We start from the raw sequence: 22,196 nt of genomic DNA, 5'->3' as shown, positions 1-22,196 counted from the left end.
AACTTTAAGATCTAGAACTAGGAAGCTGAAAATAAAATATTTTATAAAATTTAATATATGGTTTCTTTGTTTTTGTTTTGTTTAAGGTGTGTATGACATAGTAAATAACCTCGGTTCTCTGGTGGCTAGATTTATCTTTTTGCCAATAGAGGAGAGTTTTTACATTTTCTTTGCTAAGGTGCTGGAAAGAGGGACGGATGTAAAGCTACAGAAACAAGTAGGTTGAGTGTAATTCTAAATTAGTAAACATCTGCTATAGAACTGTGCTTTAAAATAAGTAAAGAACTAATCATAAAAATCTACTCGCTCCTAAAGGGAGTAAGTTTTTCCTTTAATATTTAGGGGAAGAGAAAGGGTGGGAAAGTCATTGCAAAAATGTGTTCCTCAAAGACTGTAGAAGTAAGAACACAGACATCCGCAGAGGTCCATCGATGACTATTATGGTCAGGAATGCCAACCCCATGCTCTAGGTGTTTCAGAAGCTGGCACTGGATGAAAGGGGATGGATCATACAATTATTGCCCTGCTATGTTCATTCCCTTTTAAGCATCTGGCACTGGCCATTATGGGAAGACTGGTTACTGGGATAGATGGACCATTGGTCTGGCCCAGAATGGCCACTCTTACATCCTTAAGTAAAAATGAATAAAGGGAACAAAACTCTATAGTATGGTATTTCCCAGAATGTTAGCTTCAATGTTAATACACTGCGAAATAGTTTTTTACATAAACCTCACTCAACTCACTTGCGCACACACACCATTCAGGTTGTCTTATTCTAGGTTAACTGTCAAAAACGCTCCTAGTTACTTTGTGCAGTGCTTTGAAAATATATGGAACTCTATATAGTCGTATTGCCACTTACTACGCTTAAAAAAATAGTGGTTTTTTCCCCCCCAGCTTTGAAAAGAGACTAATCAGATGAGACTGTAACTGAGCTATTTGAGATTATGAAGTGCATAGTAAAAACTGCCTTGTACTGCTTTTTCATGGTGGTAAATAACAATAGAACAAGGGAAGTGAATTATAGATGCAAGTCTATGTAAGGAATACTTCATAAAACATAAAGTTCAGCCTCTGGAGTTTACAAATAATATAATTGGATATTTTATTTTCAGTAGTACTTGTTGGTACACATGATAAAACAGGGTTAATAAAATCTCTTGCTTCAGGGCATTATTTGATTGGTGCATGGGGTAACAAATGTATATTTTCTCATGTTCATATTGTATAATTGGCCAAGTGCCTTATACATTTTCACATTTCTGTCACCTATCTAGTATAGGCCGATGCTACGGAAGGGACACTAGAGTTAACGGACTGTTCTGGTATGCAAATGCTATGTTCCTGCACAGCAGTAAAAATCCTGCCTCTGCCACTCAATCACTGTGCCCTTAGGAAAATACTTTGCCCTTCTCAGTTTACCACTACTTCATTGAGGCATAATGTAGTGTACAGAGCTTTGAACATATAAAACGCTAGGTAAATGACCGGTATGTTAAGATTGAAAGTGCATATGTTTGTACACAAAATGTATAAGGATAACTCAAAACTTAATGAATATTTTACCATCTCTCTAAAGCAGTAGAAAAATGCTGTTCTTTTTTAAAAGTAATTCTTTGTGAAAATGTCCATCAAAATAAACTGCAGAATTCTGTAGCTTCTGATTCATGTAGATCATGAAATTCTTTTCCCAGGATGATCTTGCAATGGCTGCAGCAGTGTTGGAGTCACTGTTAAAACTCGTGCTTCTGGTAGGCCTGAGCATTACAGTTTTTGGCTACGCCTATTCTCAACTGGCTCTGGATATTTATGGAGGTTCAATGCTCAGTTCAGGATCAGGTAACTAATCACTTTTTGCCAGTTTTAGAAATCTTTCTGAACAGAAGATGCAGATTTATTGAGTTATTTTACAAATCACACATGTTGTCAGTCGAGCAAAATTATCTGATAAGTAGAAAGGTACTTCTATCTGCTTGTGCATGAGAAACTGAAGTACTTAAAATCCCACGGAGTTTCTGTATTGCAGTCTACAGTATCATGCACTGACCTCACTTTGGATAATCCGCTGCATCCATTTGTTCAGTTATGCACACCTAATTTCAGAATTTAATGGCACTAGGGAACCAACTTGCCAGGTAGCTGTTGAGAACTGCTATGGAAGATAGACCATTGCTTAGAAGCACTGTGTAATTACATTTGGCTGTAGACACATTTGAAGCTAATAATTTGTAGGGTTCTATTTTATTCTTTTTGCAGGGTAATCCTTTTGGGAGGGGGGGGGCGGCGTTCCATATGTTGCATTTTCAGACTTATGTAGCAATTAACTGGTATATTTATAATATCTTTACGAGAATGGTGTTACAGATGCATTTTATATACAATTTTGTGTGTGTGCAGTTCATCAGTGCAGCTGTAGATTTCCATTATAACCTATTGTTGTGGGGTTTGATCTCCTTCATTTCAAATCACATTTGACAGGGATTTAGAGCCAAAATCCTCCCTTGTGCATGTATATTCAGCTCCCATGGAGGCCTGTAGGTTAGTTTGTCTATTTGAGTCCAGAATTTGGTTTTTAGTATTCAAGCTCTTTATATATATAAATAATATATAAAGTACACCTCTACCCTGATATAACGCTGTCCTCGGGAGCCAAAAAATCTTACTGCGTTATAGGTGAAACCGTGTTATATTGAACTTGCTTTGATCCGCTGGAGTGCGCAGCCCCGCCCCCCTGGAGCGCTGCTTTACCGAGTTATATCTGAATTCGTGTTCTATCGGGTCGCGTTATATCGGGGTAGAGGTGTAGTTATCTTCAGTTTTAATCTGCTGGAGAGTTTAATTAGTGATCACATAATTTTTTTTCAAGATTTCCCATTGTTGAAAGTTACTTTAAAAGATAATGTGCGTTTGGTTATTCCATAATGCAGTATTACCAACCCCAAGAGATCAAAAATCATGAGTCAGTCCTCCCCAGTCCCAATAAAAAATAGATTGTGGGTTCTTTTTATTGGTTTTCAAGCTTCTGAATCTTTAGGGTCATGTTCTTAAATCTTTCTTTGTAATCATGAGGGCTACAAACTTACTTATTTTTAAACATGAAAAGCTGAGGTGCTTGCTTAATTACATGATTCCAGGAGCCAACGGTTGAAGAAAACGCCAAGTATTATGAGACTCGTGATAAAAATGCCAGAGTTGTTAACAATACAAAGAGGGGTGTGTTTGTCTTGTGTGTGTCTCGTGTGTGTGGCATTTTTTTTATTTTTATTTTTATTTTTTTTAAGACTAGCAAAAACATTTGTTTGAAAACTGCTTCTGTACTGAGCATACCATTATTTGTAAATCTATAAAATTATGATGCAGGTCTGTGGCAATCATAAGTATTATTCAAAGCAGTTAGATTATTCAAAACAGTAATCACTGTCTCAGTAGTAATCACTGGGGGCGATTTGGGTATAAAATTGATCCTTTGGTGGTTTAACACTGTCAGTGCAGCTTTACATGTTAAAGGGTAAAACATACAACTGGAAAATAATTTCTATAGGCTGTTGGCCTCTCTTCCTAGCCCTGGAAGAATTGACACTAGTCCTAGAGACTGGTACAAGTCCTTTTTCTCGTAGCTTTCTTCTACCTAACACAAAATCAACACATCAATTGTCCCTGCCCCTAATCTGGGATCTGCTGCAGGGGCCTATGCATTCCCTACATGTTAGCAATCTATTGGCCACTATTGCTTGAGAGTCACCCTGCTCCAGTGCCTGATATAGGTGCCAACCTGCTTCCTGTAACTTTCCTTCCCCCACCCTACCCATGGGTTTACTGCCAGAGCCTCCCCACTCCTGGCAGGTCTCTTCCCAACTGAGATCCCTAGCTGATCTCTCTCAGTTGGGAGGTAGCTGATCTGTCAGTTGAGGCTGGGTGCAATTCCAATTAAAGGGCTAGCCATCCTGAGACATTTCACTTCAATATGGAGACACTGACAGTGCCACAATGGGATATTAATATTCTGACTGACAAACACTTATGTCTTTAATACTGAAAAATTACAAGGAAAATGGAAACCCTTACAACACAATTTATTACATGGAATATATAGGAGCTTTATAGTGTGAAATGTTGTCTTTTGAATACCGCTAATTGAATAACAGGGAGAAAGTTGCAATTACCTTATTCAGTTTCAAGATAATTAATTTGAGAGACATTGTAGCTCCATGAAGACCCTTGTTACTTTTATCTTTAAGGAGGTTGGTCGGACACAGGCTTGTAACAATTGCTGTTGCTTCTGTTGTCCCTTAATCTGAAATTTGATAGTATGGTGCAAAATGCAGTCAAAGAGGAATGAGCAATAAATATAAGCACTTAAATATTATCACCTGTTCCTCAAGAACTTTGGGCTCTTGACAGATTAAGATGCATGTCTGGAAGCCCACATTGGTTTTTATGAAGAATTTTTAGCAATAAAGAAACATGACTTGCATCAGTTGTCAATACATCTGTTCTGAGTACATATTTTATCACTAATCCGCTTAGATTTTTATTAATTTCAGGAAAATGAAAATTCTGAAAGTGGGTGGTTGTTATAGAATAGCAGCAGTTAGCCCTCTTTATCAAGAGAGCATTTTCTATCCCCTTGCTAGCATCACTTGCTTTACATTTAGCGTCAGTTAAGGGGAAATGAAAAAGGGTGTTACTCACTGTGGGCCCAATCTATCAAACATTAACTGTACTTAAGGTATTAGCCTCTTCGCTTCAGGAGGACTACATATGTGCGTTAAGTCACTCTCAAGTATATTCACAGGATTGGGTCCTATGAAAGTGAATTCCTAAATGTGACCCACTGGCATTTGTATCTACCTTGATTTTCCTTGAGTATCCGTTAGTTGTTTTAAATTATTTCATTTCCCTTTTTTCTCGCGTGCTTGTAGCCTGACTTTGATTGCCTTTATGTGCATCTTCATAGAGTTGAAGACTTTCTCTTCACCTCAAAGAAATGTGCTGTACCGTGGCTGCTCAGGAAATTACTCCTCAGAACTGAGACAGAGGGAGAGTGCGCAGTGTCATAACCCTGATCATTTAAGTCCGTTTTTGGGAGACGAGTTCATTTGTCAGCATTAATTTTTTGCTACCAGAACAAACTGAAATGTTAGCTGCCATTTTGTAATTTTCTCACCTTTACAAGTTCACACGAGAATCTTTTAAAAGGCATTAAACCAATTTCCAAAACTAGTGTAGAATTTTTAACTCATTTATAAATTACCTCTGTCCCATTAAAAATATTAATGGAACTCTCAGTGTAGCACAGTTGCTATCTGTTTCTTATGACAGTATATCCTGGCTGGAGTGTGTATATAGTCTCACTTGCTTCCAGCTCTTGAGGACTGACCTCAGACTTATTCCCCAAGTCCTCTACAATAGACAATGCTGTATTTAACAAGCTTTCGTCTTTATTAAAGAAATCTCAACTATTAAAATATCCTTTTGGCTATGGGGAAAAAAAGATCTGAGCTACAAGTGGTGTCCTTGGCTTTTTGTTTAGTCTACTCATTGTCTTATAGTGGTATTGATAGGAACATGCCTGTGTAATTTAGATTACAGATTGAACTTAAAAGTAGCTGTAATGGTAAAATCATCCTTGAAAACATTTGAAGGATTGATCTTTGAGTACCAGTAGATAAGAGAAGTATATACATGAGCCTTCATTATAGGAATATTGGTTCATTTATTGTTTTACTATTTTTTAGGTCCCAGTCTCCTGCGCTGCTATTCTTTATATGTCCTGCTTCTTGCTGTCAATGGAGTAACAGAATGTTTTACATTTGCTTCTATGTGCAAAGAGGAGGTAGACAGGTAGGCAAGAAGGCTTGTGGATCCATTAATAGCCTCTAAAGTGTTCCTGAAAAACAAATTTACTGCAGGTCGACTCTGTCAGTCTACAGTGCATCTGTACCTAGAGGGAGGGATGGGGGGGGGGGAGGGGAGGGAGGAACACTTTGGAAATTAAGGTTCCTTTTTACATACTGTTGTTTCACCACTTAAGCTTCAGTTTTGAATTTCCCATCTTCAGTGCCAGTTCTAAAGTAGCGATACAGTCTCAACTAATATAAATATGGTCAAAATGTTCAGCCTCTGGTTCCTAAGATTACACACCTAAATCCATATATAGGTGTTTCAGTAAGTGACTTTATTTACGCTTTGCAGCCAGCACCCACTCCTCCCTTTGAGGTTAAAGGGTGTTCATAGCTCCTCAGCACTGCTGAAAAACAGGCTACTTATTTAGCAGTCTAAATATAGATTAGATGGATAATCTTGGGCACGTATAAGTTTTAACGTTATATACACAGAATACATATCTGGTCAAAGTATGAAATGGAAGAAAATAATGGGGGGGAAAAAATCCTAAACCTTAGTTTCCATACGTGTGCACATTGAGTAGTTTTAAAAATAACTTTCCATAATAGCAATATTTTTTATTGTAAAGTATACTGATTTAGTAATACATCTCATTTAAAAATTTCAGTTATAAAAATATTCCATCTCGGGTATTTTTCTGAATGAATGAAATTCCTGTCTATATAGTCTAATATTTCCTTGACTATTTTAATTGCTAATTATTTCCTATTTTTCTGAAATCTGTGCTGATGTGTAGAAGAGGCTGCTTTTGTTGACAGGGAGAAGGGTTAATGCATAATGCTTATGACTACCAGCTTTGGTCACTGTTAAGTGGCGCTACAAACATTTTTTTGGTTCCAAACTTTTTCAAGGAGAGGGTTTGACTATAAAGAATTTGCCAATCTCAATTATAGATTTGACTCTCCTTTAAAGAAAAAAATATAAGCGCTAAATACTGTATTGTACAGCATGTCTTATTACCTTATTAATTTTAGGCAAGTGAACATAAATATTTGCCAGCACAGAAGATTGTGTGTATTCGGCAATATATCAATTAATTAGGTCCAGGGATTTTACAATACATCATGAAATAGCTGTCTTATTAAAAAATGTACATAAGACTCATTAAACTTCAAGTCTCTTCAAATTTTTGACAAAGGACTCTTTCATGGAAAAACCTAGTCTGTCCCCGTCCCCCCCCGCCCAATTTCTCCAATTCTGTGGCATATTGGGTTTTTAAAAGTGAAATGGTTATCAATATAAGAGGACTGTCAAAATAGTGCAATAATATAAGAATATTAATGAGACTATTTTTGGATTGGCAAACATCCTGCCTTGAGGAAACAAGTTTGTATGTCATGTGACTTGACACAGAGACAATTTTCACATTATATTTTAAACATATATACTGTTTGGACCAAAGTCTTCATTAGATTAAATTATCAGACTTTACAGGTTTGAATGTCTGAGCCACTGATCCATTTTAAATGTCAATTTAATTAAAAGTTTAATTTTCCAAATGTGAACTTTTTATTTCACTTCATCAAAATAATCCCCACAATTGAAACTTTAAAATTAGATTTTAAAACTTACTTTTAACATGTTGGGATAATTGCCTGCTTTAGTGAGACTGTATGCCTATCATGTCTTTTTGGCAATCTAGGCATCTTACTGAAATGTCAAATTTCAAACTGAATTTCACTCCTGAGCATCAAGAGCAGAGCAATAAAAATATGGCAGCATACACTGCATTTTAACCACAACCTTATGGCAGAATAATTGCTGTTACAGTATAATAATTTTCTGTTGATTTGAAAAAATGCTATATTAATTGCATCTCATTTTAAATTTGCAGTTTTTGTCAGATGTACAACATGCATTTTAAGGCTGTAGATTCGTGATCTGTGCTTAATTGGGAAATACAACAGCTGCAGAGTGCTCATCTAATGGAAGACAGCAGGACTTGTCATTATCAGCTGTACCAATGCTGCCTTTAAGTTATTCACTGTAGTCTTTTAGACTAGGGCTGTAATGTTGAATTAATCCCTATTTTCATGAATTAGTTATTTGTTCACATCTATTTTAGCTGTCATTATGGGTGTGACTTTGTGAACTAATGAACTTGTTGCAATTCAGGATGATCATGTATGAACTGGATATTTTTCTATGGATACTATAAAGAAATAGAAGTTGGACCAAGTGAAGTGAATTTTCATCTAAGTTTCTGTAGGGGCAAAATGGTTGGTATAGCTCTCTGCACACTGATTGCACGTATACTTCATGTTGGAGTAACCACATATCCAGCAATCTGGGAGACTGTTCCAATGCATGCGTGCTTGCTGAAAATTAGCAGATGTTACACACCTGCAGAGAGTGGTGTGTGTGTAACATCACTACTGCACTTTAGTTCAAATTAAAATAGATTAATATCGCTTGCCAAAAAATGTTTTTATTTAGACTATAGCCCTTTCCCAATACTTGCTATTTTAAAAAACGATGTAGTCTCAGAAATTAAGTAGGCTATAACTATCCACTTCATATATTAAGTTTTAATGACCATCTGGCTTTGTTTTTTTTTAAACCAGAATCTTGTTCTGTTCTGTTTATAAAGGCTAACACACTGCTGGCCTTGCTAAAACTAGCAACAGCCCTTTATTCAGCAGTGTGCAACAACTCCCTGTTACAAGACTTTTCCACTCTTGCTTTTCATACACAGATTTTTAGACTGAACCAGCTGACTTGCATGATCTTTTCAAAGTGCTGATTTGTAAGTGAAGTAAATTTTTTAACCAAGGTTTACAGAAGTTTATGAATGTGCCTTCTTGTTTAAGAATTTTAAGTGAGGTTTTTACCCACGAAAGCTTATGCCCAAATAAATCTGTTAGTCTTTAAGGTGCCACCAGACTCCTTGTTGTTTTTGTAGATACAGACTAACACGGCTAACCCCTGATACTTAATATATCGTAGAAATCTTCAGATTTTGCAAGCTTAATTAGTCTGTCAAATCTGGTAAGAGAAATCAGAAATATATGGTTCACTGTTAAAAATAAAAATCTCACACTTAATGTGGCTCTTTCTTTGTTTTCCTCCACACCCTTCAATAAGCCTTCTTTATTAGCACATCTTAATTTGATCCCTACCCTACTGTTTATGTTCAAAATTAACCATAATTTGGTTTCTTCTTTTAGGGGAAAAAATTGTGGGACTTTTGCTGACGTAGGTGTTAATGGATAAATATTTTCACTGCATACATTGCTTAACTTGTTTCTCTTTTTTCCTTTAGGTTCAATTTTGTTATGCTGGCCTTGTCCTTCACATTCTTGTGCGTCTCTTATTTCTTGACTCAGTGGCAAGGCAGTGTAGGCTTTATCCTTGCAAACTGCTTCAATATGAGTATTCGAATAGCACACAGCATTCACTACATCGACAATTACTTCAAAGAGAGCTCTTACAGACCTTTGAAAGGGCTGCTACTCTCGCCATCACTAATTTTTGTTTATATTATTAGTGGAGTAGTCACTGTTTTTTCAGAGGTGAGTGTGTTTTTCAGATTTCACTATCATTCTTGTAAAAGTCTGCTCATATCAAGTAATTAGAAAATATAATTAGTTTTTTCATTATCAGAATCTCACTAAACAGCATGCAAGTAGATTATGAGCATAGGCTAATAAAATGTTATTACAATTTTGCAAGGCTGATTATATTGTATATATGTATATGAGACAAAGGTGCATGATGATAAATGCAATTTATCACGTGGGTATTACCAAACATTGTGGAGTGAGTATGTGTATACAGAATATCTATCAATGCCACGTGGCCAGGGTCTGACAGATTAATGAATAATGCTATTTTTTACCATACCATCTGTTCTCTGCCTACTAATCAGTCTTCGTGGATCTTGTTTCAATATCTCCAATCTCCCAAAAGCTTCAAACAGCAATCAATAAAAAAACAACTTGCCACAAAAATGTTCCCTCTTTTTCCCCCCTGGCATCCCCTCCCCAGTATGTGGCATTCCTCTCCCATTCACACCTACCTAGGGTAGAAGATGGGTATGGTTCAGTCCAGCTGCAGATTTTCTGTGGTAACGATTACATGTATTAAGTCGAATATTCCATGGCTCTGAGGGGTAGAAACTAGAGATTGTATTGGAAAGGGAGATTCTTCTTCAAGTGCTTGCTCATGTCGATTCCATTCTAGGTGTGTGCGCGCCCAGGTGCACAGTCATCAGAGATTTTTGCCAACCAAAGGGTTGGCTGTGGTGCCCCCTTGAGTGCCGTGCTCATGCGTTGGTATATCAGGCACCGCCAGCCCTGCTCCCTCTCAGTTCTTTCTTACTGCCCATGACGGTTGGTCAGAGCACCTTAACTTGCATAGCAAGAGCATTAGCGGTTCTTAACAGCCCATTGTTATTCCCTTTCTATATAGTTTGTAGGTACGTTTTTAAGTAAGTGGTAGTTTAGTGGTTAGAGTCCCAGCTGGAACTTTACCCTGGAGCTGCGTTCGTTGTGCAACAGGCCGATGCCTCTCAGTGATCCTCACAGCAGCTGTTTGAAGTGCTTGGGGGAATCCCATATAAAGAATAAGTGCAGGATTTGCAAAAACTTTCAGCCCAGAACCCAAAAGGAGAGGGACATCCACTTGAGAGCCCTCCTGATGGAGGCCGCTGCACCTGGCATCAGAGTCCGCCTGACCGGATTTCGCTCCTAGCACCTCGGCATTGGTGTAGTGGCACTGCTGGCACTGGGATCCTCCCGGCACTGATCCCCCTCGCCAGTGCCCAAGAAGTGTCTGAAGAAAAAGGGCTCCCTGGCACTGTCCAAGGAGGGGAAGGGGGCTCTGGGCAAAGGACCTAGTTCAGGCAGTGTGCCCGCCCCAGAGCTACAGGGGAGTACCGCTATGGTCGGACCCCCTACCCCAGCCAAGGATCTGACTCCCAGGAGCGGTAGGGGATCCTGGCTTCTAGGGGACCTTCATCATCTGAGAGAGCCCAAGTGACCAAAGACCTTGGTGGGCTTACCGGTATCACGAATGCTGTGCCAGGTGCTGGAAGTGACTAAGGCCCTACAGCCCAATGGCAAGCCAATCATGGAACCTCCCCAAAGGGCAGGGGAGCACCATTGGTCCCCGGATCACAGACTTTGCCCCTGTCCCCATAGCCTAGGACACCAGTCCTGCAACATAGGTCACCAGCTAGAAGGCCCAGGTTCCCGGTGCCACGCTCTCCTTCCATGAGACACGGATCACTGGAACCGAGGCACAGGTCCCCACACTCCTGGTACCAGCCAGCCTCCCGCCTACAATCACCTTAGCACAGATCTCTATTGCCCAGGCTCAACCTGGCCCTTTGAAACACACGGGGCCCAGAGACAGGCATTTTGAAGGTGTGACCTAGGATGGCGCCCCAATCAAGTACCTGGATCCACTCTCCTGTTCTTTCCTCACCCGCCTGTGCCCCTTTCAGTTGACATGGTCACGAGTGGCATCTGACTGTTGGCTGCTCAACACAATATCCTTGGGCTACACCCTACAGTTCTCGACTGCCCCCCCTCCGTCCTGTCTCTCTTTAGGGACCCTTCTCACGAGCAACTCCTCGCTCAGGAGGTAGGAAAACCTCCTAATGCTGGGACTGGTGGAGGAGGTCTCTCAGGATATGAAGGGAAAAGGATTCTACTCCCGATATTTTCCTAATCCTGAAAGCAAAAGGGGGCCCAAGACTCATCCTGGACCTACCTCACCTCAGCAAGCATCTCAAGAAGTTGAAATTTTGCATGGCCTCCGTGGCCTCCATCATCCCTTCCCTGGATCCGGTACACCGCCCTGTACTTGAACGACATATTTCCATTTTCCCAGGACACAGACAGTTCCTCTGTTTTGTGTTGGGCCAGCACCATTTCCAATTCACGGCACTGCCCTTTGGTCTCTCATCAGCCCCAAGAGTATTTACAAAGTGCATGGCGCCAGTGGCCGCTTACCTTAGGTGTCAGGGTGTTCAAATTTACCCAAGCCTCGATGACTGGCTGATCAAGGGCCAGTCTTGGCATCAGGTGTGGCAGCACCTTGATCTGGTTTGCTCCACATGTCACGATTTAGGTCTATTGATAAATGAGAAAAAAAACAGATGTTAGTTCCAGTGCAGCGCATAGAGTCCATAGGAGTGGTCCTCGACCCTACTTGGGCCGTGGAATCGAACAGAAAGTGTTCCTTTCCTTTCTTTTCGTCCCCGAAACCTGATTCTGTGCTATGTCAGACCTAATCTCACATATGCAAGACCACCCTCTCACCACTGGTCACATGTACTTGAGGCTGTTTGGGCCTTGTGGCGGTCTGCACTTACATGGTCCGGCATGCACGGCTCCATCTCAGGCCCCTACAGGCATGGCTGGCGTCGGTCTGTGTCCCCAACAGACACAACATAGATTGGGTAGTCAAGGTTCTGGACCGCATCCTGTTGTTGCTCGCTTGGTGGCTGGACCCCCGCATCAGTGTTGGAGGCGAGTCCCCTTCGTGGCCCCATCAGTTACCCTGTTCTCTGATGCTTCGGATCTGGGGTGGGCATGCAAGGTCATTGGTAGAGTGCGATCGCTCCTTACACATAAATGTCAGGGAGCTCAAAGCAGTATGCTTGGCCTGTCAAGCTTTTCTGCCTCATATAAAAGGCAAGGTGGTTCAGGTCCTGACGGGCAATACTGCTGCTATGTTCTATATCAACAAGCAAGGCGGAGCCTGGTCCTCAGCTCTTTGCCAAGAAGCCCTCAGGGTCTGGAACATCCATGTTCAGCCCGCCATTCATCTCGTGGCCGCACACCTCCCCGGGACGAGAAACTTTGGCAGATCACCTCAGCAGGACCCTCTCGTTTTGCCATGTGTGGTTGCTCCATCGGGAGATAGTCAGCATTATTTTCCAAAGGTGGGGGACTCCCCAGGTGGACTTGTTTTGCATCCAGGCACAACAGAAAGTGTCACACTTTCTGTTCATTTCGGGGGACCGACAGATGCTCCCTGTGATGTACGCCTTCCCTCCAGTGCCGTTAATCTAGAGTCCTCATGAAGATCAAGCAGGACAGATCGAAAGTGATCCTCATAGAGCCATCTTGGCCGTGGAAGCACTGGTTTGGCATGTTGCTCGACCTCTTGGTGGCTGCCCTGTTACAGCTACTGCTCCAGCTGGACCTTTTGTCTCAGAACCATGGCAGGCTGTTACATCTGAACCTGATGGCGCTGCACCTGATGGCCTGGCTGCTGCATGGTTGAATGCAGATGAGCGGCTGTGCTCGGCCAGTGTCCAACAGGTCCTGCTGGGTAGTAGAAAGCCCTCTACCAGAGCAACCTGTCTGGCCAAATGGAAATGGTTTACATGCTGTACTTCAGATAAACGTATTCCACCCGAGAGGGCCGCACTGCAGTTAATCCTGGATTACCTCCTGCATCTTAAATTCCAGGGTCTGTCTCTTTCATCTGTTAAGGTCCACTTGGCTGCTATTTCGGCCTTTCATCCTCTGCTCGAGAGCAGGTTGGTTTTCGCCCATGACATGACTGCCAGGTTCCTCAAGGGCCCTCACATCAGTAGGGCCCCATTCCTCCGTGGGACCTAAATCTTGTGCTGTTGCAGATCACGGGAGCTCCCTCCTCTCCTGAAAGGTTGCTTTCTTGGTGATTTACATCTGCCCACAGGGTCTCCGAGATTAGGGCCCTTACCTCGGAGCCGCCTTACATGGTGTTTACAAGGACAAGGTCCAACTGCGATCGCGTCTGGCCTTCCAATGCAAGGTGGTTCTGCAGTTTCATATGACTCAGGACATATTCTTACCTGTCTTCTTCCCTAAACCTCATAAATCGGAGGAGGAAGCACAGGTTGCACTTTCTGGACATCAGAAGGGCACTAGCCTTCTACATGGAGAGAACCAAGCCTTTTCATAAGTCACCACCGTTATTCGTCGCAGTTGCCAACAGGATGAAAGGTTGTCCAGTGTTGGCCCAGAGAATCTCATCTTGGATTACTGCCTGTTAAGATGCTGGCTTTGGTAGACCAGTATTGCAAGCTGTACCACCATGAACTCCAAGTCCACCTCCATAGATACTGATTATGAGTCACCTAGAATGGAGTCAACATGAGCAAGCACTTGAAGAAAAAACTGTTACCTACCTTTCGTATCTGGTGTTCTTTGAGCTGTGTTGCTCAGGTCCATTCCATTACCCATCCTCCTGCCCCTCTGTTGGAGTTGTCGGCAAGAAGGAACCGAGAAGGCATAGGGCTGGCGGCGCCTGATGTGCCAACACATGAGCGTAGGACTCAAGGGGGTGCCACAGCCAACCCTACGGCAAAAATCTCCGATGACTGTGCATGTGGGCACACACACACCTAGAATGGAATTGACATGAGCAACACATCTCGAAGAATAACGAAAAGTAGGTAACTGTTCGTTATTTTCCCAGATTTCCAATACGTCTGTCTTTTAAACATAGGTGGATATATGGTTGCAGAAATGAAGGAATGATGTGTAGCCTTAATCTCAATGCATAACAAGAAAATAGTTTTCCTAAGTATATCAATTAACTTTGTGTGTGCATAGTGAATGATATATTACTGCATATAACTTCTACAATGATCAGGTATATACCAAATGCTTAAAGAACAGGAGTACTTGTGGCACCTTAGAGACTAACAAATTTATTAGAGCATAAGCTTTTGTGGGCTACAACCCACTTCTTCGGATGCATATAGAGTGAAACATATATTGAGGAGATATATATATACACACACACATACAGAGAGCATGAACAGGTGGGAGTTGTCTTACCAACTCTGAGAGGCCAATTAAGTAAGAGGGAAAAAAAACTTTTGAAGTGATAATCAAGATGGCTCAGTACAGACAGTTTGATAAGAAGCAAGTGTGAAAATACTTACAAGGGGAGATAGATTCAATGTTTGTAATGGCTCAGCCATTCCCAGTCTTTATTTAATCCTGTGTTGATTGTGTCTAGTTTGCATATCAATTCCAGCTCAGCAGTCTCTCGTTGGAGTCTGTTTTTGAAGTTTTTCTGTTTTAAGATAGCCACCCGCAGGTCTGTCATAGAATGGCCAGACAGGTTAAAGTGTTCTCCCACTGGTTTTTGAGTATTATGATTCCTGATGTCAGATTTGTGTCCATTAATTCTTTTGCATAGAGACTGTCCGGTTTGGCCAATGTACATGGCAGAGGGGCATTGCTGGCACATGATGGCATATATCACAGATCTTGGGAGACAGACCTGTCCTCGCTTACAGACAACCCCCCAGCCTAAAGCAAATACTCACCAGCAACCACTGAACCACATCACTGAACAAAAACACTGACCCAGGAACCTATCCTTGTAACAAAGCCCGATGCCAACTCTGTCCACATATCTATTCAAGTGACATCATCATAGGGCCTAATCACATCAGCCATACCATCAGGGGCTCGTTCACCTGCACATCTACCAATGTGATATATGCCATCATGTGCCAGCAATGCCCCTCTGCCATGTACATTGGCCAAACCGGACAGTCTCTACGCAAAAGAATTAATGGACACAAATCTGACATCAGGAATCATAATACTCAAAAACCAGTGGGAGAACACTTTAACCTGTCTGGACATTCTATGGGTACGTCTATACTTACCTCCGGACCCGGCGGTAAGCAATCGATCTTCTGGGATCGATTTATCGCGTCTTGTCTAGACGCGATAAATCGATCCCTGATCGATCCCGGAAGTGCTTGCCGTCGATGCCGGTACTCCTGCTTCGCGAGAGGAGTACGCGGAGTCGACGGGGGAGCCTGCCTGCCGCGTCTGGACCCGCGGTAAGTTTGAACTAAGGTACTTCGACTTCAGCTACGTTAATAACGTAGCTGAAGTTGCGTATCTTAGTTCGAAGTGGGGGGTTAGTGTGGACCAGGCCTATGACAGACCTGCGGGTGGCTATCTTAAAACAGAAAAACTTCAAAAACAGACTCCAACGAGAGACTGCTGAGCTGGAATTGATATGCAAACTAGACACAATCAACACAGGATTAAATAAAGACTGGGAATGGCTGAGCCATTACAAACATTGAATCTATCTCCCCTTGTAAGTATTTTCACACTTGCTTCTTATCAAACTGTCTGTACTGAGCCATCTTGATTATCACTTCAAAAGTTTTTTTTCTCTTACTTAATTGGCCTCTCAGAGTTGGTAAGACAACTCCCACCTGTTCATGCTCTCTGTATGTGTGTATATATATCTCCTCAATATATGTTTCACTCTATATGCATCCGAAGAAGTGGGTTGTAGCCCACGAAAGCTTATGCTCTAATAAATTTGTTAGTCTCTAAGGTGCCACAAATACTCCTGTTCTTTTTGCGGATACAGACTAACACGGCTGCTACTCTGAAACCAAATGCTTATTTATTTTCATAGAAATTGTATTATAAAAATATTAATATGGCCAATATTAGTTATAATATTTTGTAGGTTCAAATTACACTAGCCAAATCTATCTGATTGCCTTGCCTGAGACTGGCAGCCTGATGATCACCTCAGTAGTACCGGTATTGTGGTCAAGAGAAGTATTAGAGCCTACTTGTCATTGATGCAGAGCATCCACCTCTCTACCAGTAATCTTTCTACAACTGCTTGCTTACTTTTGTTTTTTTTGTAGGTATTCTTGTGCTGTGATAAAGGCTGGCTGGCAAGGCTGATTCACATCACTGTGGGAGCTCTGTGCTTCGCAGCAACACTTATCACTATATTCGTCACAGAGACCAAGCTGATTAACTTTGTTAGAACGCAGTTCCTGTCACGATATACCAAGAAAGAAACTTAAAATGATCATGTACGGAATAATTGTTATGTATGTATGTATGTATGTATATGTTTGCTACAAAGGTATATTTTATATATAAAATATGCATAGGATAAGTTTTAATGGCACCTTGTAAGGTTTGGTTTTTTTTTTTTTTTTTTTTTTTTTAAAAAGAAACTCCCACTGAATATTTCTGACACTGTGTAGCTGAAATGGAAATATTTGGCAACCAGATACTATTTCCATTTTCAAATCATTTAAACTCATAACAGGTTCCAACACAAATTATACCAATCCTGGGCCAGGTAATTCTCCTTGTCATTCTTATCAAAGCTTTTTCCTTCATAACAGTATTGCCTAACTTTTTGTTTTAGCAGAATGAAATAACTAGGACTTGCACTGATGCAAATCTTCCTTTTGGGACGCCCCTGTTGTTACAAATGGGACTGCCAAGGGTGACAGTGTCAAAGAATTAGACTTTACCCACTTTTACACAACTATCAAATATTAAAATGGATGAATGACCCTTCAAAGAAAGTGAGGCCACTTAATTATTAAGAAAAAATATAAATAAATATATACTGTGTTCAAGGAGAACAACACTCGACAATAGAGCATGAACTAATAGTAACTTAATAGTATACAGAAACAACATTATCCAGTACAAAGAAATTGACTTACTAATGTTGGGAAACATGAAACAATTTGGAACAGAAAACTTCAGACATTTTATGTTCTAAACAAATAAATGGAATGCACAAACTTGTATATGGATGCATGTGGATTGTACAAGAGTGCTTGTTTTTCTACATACCGTTTACTTACCATACTGGTCAATATACCAAAAATATACTACTTCAGTGTTCACTAAACTACACAATATTGTGTTTTGGAAGGAAGTTCTGCAAAGCGTAAGCCCTCTCTGTTCTTTCTCCTGGGTGCAAGTCACAGCTGAAATTTCCCGAAGTCCAGAAGCTCAATAGAGTTAAAATAAAAGTTATAGAATTTAAGTTTATCTCTATTGTTAGTCAATTTATAAATACCAGTGCAAACAAAAAATTTAAATAAAAATATTCTCTCATAATTCACATGTGTAAAATATGTCCCAAATGTCTGGATGACCAAAATGGCGTGTGTGTGTGTGTATGTGTAATATATATATATAAAGCTTCATTGTTGGATGGAAGCATCTTTTCACTTGCTCAGAACTTTCTGAATAGTTTCCATGGACAGACTAATGGGTTAACCTTAACCCATATGTGACTTTTGTTGTTGTTGGAAACTGGAGGCTTTAGAATTAGATAAATACTAATGAAGCTTAAAAAAACAATTAGCTGTTTTCTAAGAACAGAGCTCTGAAATTTCAGATTTCATAAGTGGCAGGTTTTTAATGATCAACATTCATTTTGCTAAGTTTGGACAGACCAAGAAAGTCAAGTGATGAAAAATATGTGCTGGTGCATGTACAGTGTTCTTACTGAATTTTTAATTGTTAGTTGTCTGAGGCACTGTGGAGTTGTGTAAAATCCAGTATGATAATGTTATGAACTTAACTCAAAACTACAAAAACACCAGCTCAGAACTAAGCTATAGAGTCCAAATTGTCAACTCCACTTCCAGAGAAAGATACGTGAAAATGTCATTAACTCTCAATTGTGCAAAAGCACACATTTTTGGCTAATTGTGCTTTGGAAGACTTGGCCAGGCTTGGGGCAGAGCAGGGGGATACACTTTGACATGCATGTTATTCCAGGTTAGTTTAAAGTTAAAGCTGAGGCTGTCATAGTTTACACCCTGATGAAGCAAAGCATTATTAAGCACCATGCTTAAACATGTGCTTGAAGTTAAGTCCTTTGTTGAAATCCAGCCTCTGTTCAGCACATGCTTAAATGCTTTGAACTGGGGCCTAAATATCACAAGTACCTGGCTCTTGCTGTTGACCCTCCATCCCTTGAGGGTGATATGGTAGTCTTACAGTGTGGGTGAGAGGCAGTGGGAGTAGGCTGCTGTGCTGCCAGTAGGAAGAAGTCTAGGGAGTAATGTGTGGATTTCTTGGTCCTCCATTTATTTGTTCCAAAATCCTTGATGCTTCCCAATGATTCATTGGAATAGCAGAGGGTTTGAAGGCAATGGGCCTCATCCCAATCCCTCTTCAGGAAAGGAACTCCTTCAGACTCTATCTCCAGCTGCACCAGTTTGAACTCTCAGGGTTTACTAAATTATTTTGCTTTCCTTTGGGGGTTTTTCTGTAAGAGGTGTGACAGACCCAGACCAGTGGGGTACAGGAGTCTGGTAGAGGGCAAATATACTGGTCACTGGATGAGTAGTTTTCTGTTCCCTGAGTGACCAGAGCAGGGGCTGCACTAGAGTAATCAGGACCCTGCTAGAACCAGTTAAGGCAGGCAGGCTAATTAGGACACCTGGAGCCAATTAAGAAGCTGCTAGAATCAATTAAGGCAGGATAATCAGGGCACCTGGGTTTTAAAAAGGAGCTCACTTCAGTTTGTGGTGGAAGTGTGAGGAGCTGGGAGTGAGAGGGTGTGCTGCTGGAGGACTGAGGAGCACAAGCGTTATCAGACACCAGGAGGAAGGTCCTGTGGCGAGAATAAGGAAGGTGTTTGGAGGAGGCCATGGGGAAGTAGCCCAGGGAGTTGTAGCTGTCATGCAGCTGTTACCGGAGGCACTATAGACAGCTGCAGTCCACAGGGCCCTGGGCTGGAACCCGGAGTAGAGGGCGGGCCTGGGTTCCCCCCAAACCTCCCAATTGACCTGGACTGTGGGTTCTTTCAGAGGGGAAGGTCTCTGGGCTGTTCCCCAACCCACATGGTGAATCTCTGAGGCAAGAAAATCCGCCAATAAGCGCAGGACCCACCAAGATAGAGGAGGAACTTTGTCACAGAGGGCAGGATTTGGCTTGCAATATAGTAGCATATACCATAAAAATACTTCAGCAAAATGTCATGGGTTTGAGAGAGAGAGACCTTTACAGGCCTAAAAATATGTTTTTGAAGATACTTGTGTGCGTAGGATCTTTCCTTGTGATGTTGTTGGTGTTTTCAATTCTTAGCTGGAAGGTGGTAGAAGCCTGGAGCTCTGCTGCTTCTGTCTGTCTGGGTACAAATTCTTCTGATTAAAATGAATGCAATAGTTTTATTTAAACGTTTTGTGTCCCTTTGAATAGGTTTGGCTTCTTTTTGTTTTTATTCCCCTCTATATTCTCTTACAACTTTTTTCCTGGCTTATTACTAATACATTTTGGCGTACCGGGCCTTGGATTGCAGAATGTCTAGACCTTTTCCATTGTGTTATATATTTGTAGAGTTTTATTACCTTTGGGTGTTACTTCATCGAAAAGCACAAGACAGGAGTCAGACTTTAGGATTCTAAAAAAGGACACTGTCATTTTATTGTTGTATGACTTGTGACTTCACCGTGTTTTCAGCATCCTAGTCCGTAAAGTAAACTAAACTACCTCATGGAGTACTGTGAAGTTTGAAAAGTGTTTATGTAAAGTGTTCTGAGTACCTTTGATATAAGATACTTTAAGAGTATGAATACGTTTTTTACCCTAATCTTGCCTGCCTTCTCCAGTATGCCACAAAAGCTTTTCTTCACATCTGGCATTTTACTTTTGCTACTAACCATTTTCCCATTGATGAGATGAGGGTGGGAGACCGTAACGTTGTTCAGGAGAGATGATGTGCTATTTCTAACAACTTTGTCTAAAATAAGTGGTATACAGTTTGTAGTTGAAATTCTGAGTAATTTTCTTTAAAAGAATCGTTGCTTTGATTTCCTACTGGACAGGCTTTGGAAGGGTCTCTTTTTAACAATTGAACATGTCTTGCCTCCCAGTTAAGTGGTTCAGGTCCTGACTAAATAATTACTGCAGGTTTAACCACTATTGATGACCAGATCAGAGGGTCTCTAATTTAAGTTTGTGAATCAGCATTGGTCAGTTATTCTTGTCTTTTTATAATACGGTATCTATTTCATAGTTTTTCAAAAATTAGGTCATCTGGTCCATACCCTGGCCAAAGAACATTTGATTTGCAACTCTTTAATTCTTTGTTCAGTCTTTTTAAATAACACTAATCTTCATAGGTTCTGATGTGGGGGAAAATATTGTGGTGTGTAGCTGTGGATAGGATAGAGTAGAATAGATTAATATTAATCAGCCAGTTGCCTTCAGGAAAATATTAATGTGGTTCAATAAACTGTTGCTCAGTTACAGGCTTGGGATACATTCCTTTTTAAGTTAAAATTGTGAGAAAATTGTGAAAGACTGAGAGATAGGAAGTGTAGGCCTTTCATCTATAAAAAGGGAAATAAAAACAACCCAGGAAACTACAGACCAGTTAGTTTAACTTCTGTGCCAGGGAAGATAATGGAGCAAGTAATTAAGGAAATCATCTGCAAACACTTGGAAGGGGGTAAGGTGATAGGGAACAGCCAGCATGGATTTGTAAAGAACAAATCATGTCAAACCAATCTGATAGCTTTCTTCGATCGGATAACGAGTCTTGTGGATAAGGGAGAAGCTGTGGATGTGGTATACCTAGACTTTAGTAAGGCATTTGATACGGTCTCGGATGATATTCTTATCGATAAACTAGGCAAATACAATTTAGATGGGGCTACTATAAGGTGGGTGCATAACTGGCTGGATAACCGTACTCAGAGAGTTGTTATTAATGGTTCCCAATCCTGCTGGAAAGGCATAACGAGTGGGGTTCCGCAGGGGTCTGTTTTGGGACCGGCTCTGTTCAATATCTTCATTAACGACTTAGATATTGGCATAGAAAGTACGCTTATTAAGTTTGCGGATGATACCAAACTGGGAGGGATTGCAACTGCTTTGGAGGACAGGGTCATAATTCAAAATGATCTGGACAAATTGGAGAAATGGTCTGAGTTAAACAGGATGAAGTTTAACAAAGACAAATGCAAAGTGCTCCACTTAGGAAGAAAAAATCAGTTTCACACATACAGAATGGGAAGAGACTGTCTAGGAAGGAGTACGGCAGAAAGGGCTCTAGGGGTTATAGTGGACCACAAGCTAAATATGAGTCAACCGTGTGATGCTGTTGCAAAAAAAGCAAACATGATTCTGGGATATATTAACAGGTGTGTTGTGAGCAAGACACAAGAAGTCATTCTTCCGCTCTACTCTGCTCTGGTTAGGCCTCAGCTGGAGTATTGTGTCCAGTTCTGGGCACCACATTTCAAGAAAGATGTGGAGAAATTGGAAAGGGTCCAGAGAAGAGCAACAAGAATGATGAAAGGTCTTGAGAACATGACCTATGAAGGAAGGCTGAAAGAATTGGGTTTGTTTAGTTTGGAAAAGAGAAGACTGAGAGAGGGGACATGATAGCAGTTTTCAGGTATCTAAAAGGGTGTCATAAGGAGGAGGGAGAAAACTTGTTCACCTTAGCCTCTAAGGATAGAACAAGAAGCAATGGGCTTAAACTGCAGCAAGGGAGGTCTAGGTTGGACA

The 22,196-nt window shown here is 40.9% G+C and overlaps 1 protein-coding gene across 1 annotated transcript in view; it reads left to right on the top strand.

Annotated features, from left to right (window-relative positions):
• RFT1 (RFT1 homolog) overlaps positions 1-16,839 on the top strand; it is a 33,413-nt gene extending 16,574 nt beyond the window's left edge. Inside the window, exons 8-12 of the mRNA XM_065408107.1 lie at positions 87-217; positions 1,698-1,842; positions 5,742-5,847; positions 9,173-9,422; positions 16,556-16,839. Of these exons, the coding sequence (XP_065264179.1) occupies positions 87-217; positions 1,698-1,842; positions 5,742-5,847; positions 9,173-9,422; positions 16,556-16,720 (797 nt within the window). The 3' untranslated portion in view covers positions 16,721-16,839. The remainder of the gene's footprint in view (positions 1-86; positions 218-1,697; positions 1,843-5,741; positions 5,848-9,172; positions 9,423-16,555) is intronic.
• The last annotated feature ends 5,357 nt before the right edge of the window (positions 16,840-22,196 follow it).

The sequence above is a fragment of the Emys orbicularis genome, chromosome 7 (assembly GCF_028017835.1).
Source record: "Emys orbicularis isolate rEmyOrb1 chromosome 7, rEmyOrb1.hap1, whole genome shotgun sequence".
Taxonomy (NCBI): Eukaryota; Metazoa; Chordata; order Testudines; family Emydidae; genus Emys; species Emys orbicularis.
The sequence above is the reverse complement of the archived record's forward strand: the minus strand, read 5'-3'. Positions and strand labels throughout refer to the sequence as shown.